At 45.1% G+C, this 4,304-nt stretch overlaps 1 protein-coding gene across 1 annotated transcript in view; it reads right to left on the minus strand.

Moving 5' to 3' along the window:
• The window catches only part of Znf883 (zinc finger protein 883), a 17,081-nt gene that overhangs the window by 9,547 nt on the left and 3,230 nt on the right, over nt 1-4,304 (minus strand). The window contains 1 exon segment of the mRNA XM_013513104.1: nt 2,668-2,801. Within this exon segment, the coding sequence (XP_013368558.1) occupies nt 2,668-2,801 (134 nt within the window).

Below are 4,304 nucleotides of genomic sequence, written 5' to 3' on the forward strand. Positions count from 1 at the left end.
AGGTTGTGGTGAGCACAGACCCGTAGGCAACAGCTGCCAGGTGCAGGTGATAAGGTACATCTAGAGGTGTGATTCAAGAGGAAGGCTGCTTAGCGCGTTCTTGGGAAGGATTTTAGGCTTGGAAAAAAAGGCTGGTAGGAAGGGAGTGACTGAGGAATTAGACAGAGAGGGAGCAGGTGATAGACAGGTCAAGCTCCTACGCGAAGAAGGCGGCAGGGGGCGCTAGGCTCCCTTTGGGCAGGAGAGGGCAGGAAACAGTGTAAGGGGGCCAGCGGCGGAGGAGACGGGAGCGTGGTATGCGAAGAGGACTCGCGCTTGTGCCAGCACTGTCTGATTGCGGGACCGATTTTAGCCTTTGAACTACTCCAAGATAAATACTTTTCTACTGAACGGGTGCTGGGGGAAACACTGCTCAAGGCAACGTTCTCAGGCTTATCTCTTTTCATCACGAAAGACCTGCTCACTGATTTCTATTAGCTCATTGAAAGGAACTGTTAGTGCTTGTACTGTTTGACCAGCTTTGCCTATATCTGGTCATCTGAGCAACTGCTTTCAAGACAGCAATATGCCATGTAATAACCATTGTTATTTTCCTATCATCTTGTATTGAAATTTAGTATCCTTTTTATTTTTTCTCTTTAAAATTTAAAAAAAAAGAAAGAAACTTTAAAAAAAAAAAAAAAAGACTTATTTTGCTTGACATTTGACATCAGAAATTTTTTGCAGTGCTGGGATCTAACCAGGTATCTTGCGCATGGTAGGCAAATGTTCTACCAAAGAGCTGCACCGTGGTGCTGAAATCAGAGATTCTGGATGCTTTTCCTCTCAAAAGCCCAGCCCAGCCCAGGCCTAGGATATGTTTCAGGATCTGGGCCCAGGGCAAAAACAGCAGCTCACTGTCACTCCATGTGGCTAGTTCCTCACTCCGCTGGATACACTCTCTCCTTTCCCCAAACCCTCCGTGTCCTGCCGCCTTGCTCTGGGATCTCTAGTCCTCAGCCCTTCTTAGCTCAGTCCTTCTGAGAGGCAGCAGGACAGGGCTCAGTCCATTGTCCCGTGGCCTGTGAGGACAGACACGCTGGAGGGCCTTCGTGGACTGAACAAACAGGTCAGACCCTGGGGTCCCCATTTGGGACTTTGTTACTGACCCCAATTTGAGCCAAACATCTCTTCCATATCAAAAATCAAGTCTTGTCTCAGAAGAGGAAAAGCAGTTATTTCTGGGAAAGCTAAGGTCAGCTGGCCTGGCAAGATACCTGCGTACCTCTGTGGATGGAGACCATTGGAAGAATCATAGTGTGCGTGTGTGTGTGTGTGTGTGTGTGTGTGTGCGTGTGTATGTCTGTAACAGTGACAGAGTGTATGTGTGTATGTTGAGTCTAAGATTGGATTCCTACAGGTAAAGGATCAGGCCCCTAGGGCCTGTAGACAGTGCCCTGAGAGTCAGTAGTGACAGGCTGTATGCTGCACGGACTGAAATCTTCACGGTCCCATTGTAGGGAGACGATTTGTATCACTGCCTTCAGAGCAGCTCCCCAGGCTGAGACAAACTTTGACCTCAGGAAAAGCACCACTATACCCTTTTCATCCACATCTTGCTCAGAGTTGTTGCAAGGGCAGTGTGGGGCTTGCCCACTGCCACCTCCCCAGGCCTCTCACCTGTGTAGAGTAGTCTTAAACTCAATAAATGGTCTACATGCAGGTCTGTTTGTGAGTCTGTCTCCAGTAAGCCTAGTAGGAGACAGTGTCCATTTCCATGTATGGCAGGAATGATCTTGTGTATTGAACCTGACAGTGCAACAGTAGCTCTTTGTGAATTAAAGAAAGCCACTTCAATAGTTTAATCCAGAATTTTTTCCTCTGTCTCTCTCCCTCTCTAGCTCTCTGTCTCCCTCTCTAGCTCTCTCTTTTCTCTCTTCTTTCTTTTGAGATGTAGTTTCTCTGTATAATTTAGACTGGCCTTCTTGAACTCACTATGTAGCTCAGGTTAGCCTCAAACAAACAACAATCCTCCTATGTCAGCCTCCTGAGTGCCGAGATTACAGGCATGAGCTATCCTGCTAAGCTATCTCAGAATTTCTTTCAAGGAAAGAGTTGTCTTATAAGAAAATAGATTGATAAAATGATAGAGAATGTGATATAAGAGAAAGTTGCTCTGATTAGATTATTCTCCTATAATAAAGAGTGAGGGCCAGGGATATAGCTCAATGGCACCGCACCTGCCAGCAAGTGTGAGGTCCTGAGTTCAATACCCGATACCAAAGAATGGTACCAGTGGTACCTGGTACCAAACAAAGAATGCAATCTTTTTGGAAAGATTACAGAGGAAGTAATGGAAAGAAGTAGTATGATCACCTGGGGTGTCCCACATGGAAGAATCAGCCAGTAGCTGGTGGTTAAAGATAAATCTAAGAAATAGATAAAGAGAAATATAAATTTAAGAATGGGGACATCTTAAGCACAGTGTAAGTTTGCTTGCATTCCTCAAGTTGCTCCTCATATTTGAGGAAATATTCTCAAGGGGTTTGTGTAAATGGGATTTCCTGGAAAATTGAAGAAGGAGCTGAAGGCAGCCCGTAAGGAAGCTAGAACGTGGAAGCTGAGCAAACATGAGAGCTTTCTCCTGAGGGAGTTCTAGGAAATATTGAGAAATGTTCAAATTCTCACACTTTGTAAAATTTAAGTCATTGTTCTCTAAAACAACAAGGTCTGGGATGGGGGAGTTCACATATAACTGGATTCCACCAACACAGAATTTGCCCATCATGGGAATCTGAAAATGAAAGTTGATGTTTAAATTCCTGATATTGGAAAGAGAACATAAATATCCATGGCAAATTTTGTGTCACTCAAGTACATCTGATCAAAACTGTATCACTGTGGAGGACTGAAAAGTTGAAAGGGCAGTGATCCCAGGCCTGGATAGTGCAGCCCGTCACCTCTGGAGATTCCTGAGGTCAGAACTGCATCATGGGAGAAAACTCAGTTCTGGCTCATCAAGAAGATGAAGCCTAGCATGGGTATGAAGTTCTTTCCCGGGCATCTGGGCCTCATTGCGGTGCTCACACTCTGTTCTCGGCTAATGACCCTATGGCAACTGCTTCACAGTGATTCCTCAGGTAATGGGACATAACTGCCCCTGAGCCAGACTTTCAAAAAGAGATAGAGAAAAATCCTTTCTTGGTATCTCCAGGGGTGGCAGGGTGGCTTCAAATCAAATCCATAGTCTTTGCCCTCTTTTGGACCAGAAATACCCTGATCTCATATATAAAAGAGACCTTATTTGGCCTACAGGGTAGCAGTTCAGAGTATGCTTAGCCTCTAAGATTTCTTGGAGGGGTCATTCCTGATTGCGTGAAGCTTCTGCTGACTGTGGATGGAAGATTTGTCTCTTTTATGCCCAACTACCCTCTTGATATCCACACTGGAGCAGCTGTACAGGAAGCTCATTCAACTCCATCTTCCTTTCAGGTCACCTGGCCTCTCTAAAAAGCTTTATAATATTGCTATTATTCCCAACCTTTTGGCAAAAATCTGCTTGGTGCTTGAAATAGTCTAGTTCTTCAGATATGTTTAAAATGTGACTTCAGTGTGACTAGAAAATGCCAAAGGGTCATTGGAAAAGGGTGACAGCAACATAAAGTCTCATTTTGTCATGTACACCATGTGAACACAAAATCTGTTTATGCTGTATTTGAGAAAACACTGCCCTTACATAGCGGATATAGCTTCATCTGCTGCATACACAAATCCCCTTATTCATCCCTTCTTCGGATGGAGACTTGTTGGACAGCTGCGTGTTCAAAGTATTTGCAGTGTTGGGGAGACAGTTCACAGGCTGCCTACCTTCACTTCTAACATGAATTTCAGTTTCGGGGAAGTTCCCAAGACCATTCTCAGCTTTACTGTTTCACTGGGAGGTCTCACTGAACTCACTGAAAATGGTTATATCTGCAGTTATGGTTGATTATAGCTAAAGATTATACATGAAGGCGAGCCAGAGGAAGAGAGCATAGGACAGAGTCCAGGAAGTTTCCAAGAGCAGAACTGGAAATGTCCTCTCCCAGTGGAATCAGGGATTGCACAGCTCTCTGGGCTACAATGCATGGGGTGTCTCCAATTAAGGAAGCTCCCCTGAGCTCAGTGTTGAGTTTTTATTGAGGTTTCATCAGGAGGACGTGGCTGATAACCTATGCGGCTGACCTTTACTCTCCAGCCCCTATGAAGGTCCAGCTTGTACTGCTTGGCCCCAAATGCCCATCTTGTCTGTTGTGACTCAAGGCACATAGGTCAACAGAGGCACT

The sequence above is a fragment of the Chinchilla lanigera genome, unplaced genomic scaffold (assembly GCF_000276665.1).
Source record: "Chinchilla lanigera isolate Chin_1 unplaced genomic scaffold, ChiLan1.0 scaffold00018, whole genome shotgun sequence".
Classification (NCBI taxonomy): Eukaryota; Metazoa; Chordata; class Mammalia; order Rodentia; family Chinchillidae; genus Chinchilla; species Chinchilla lanigera.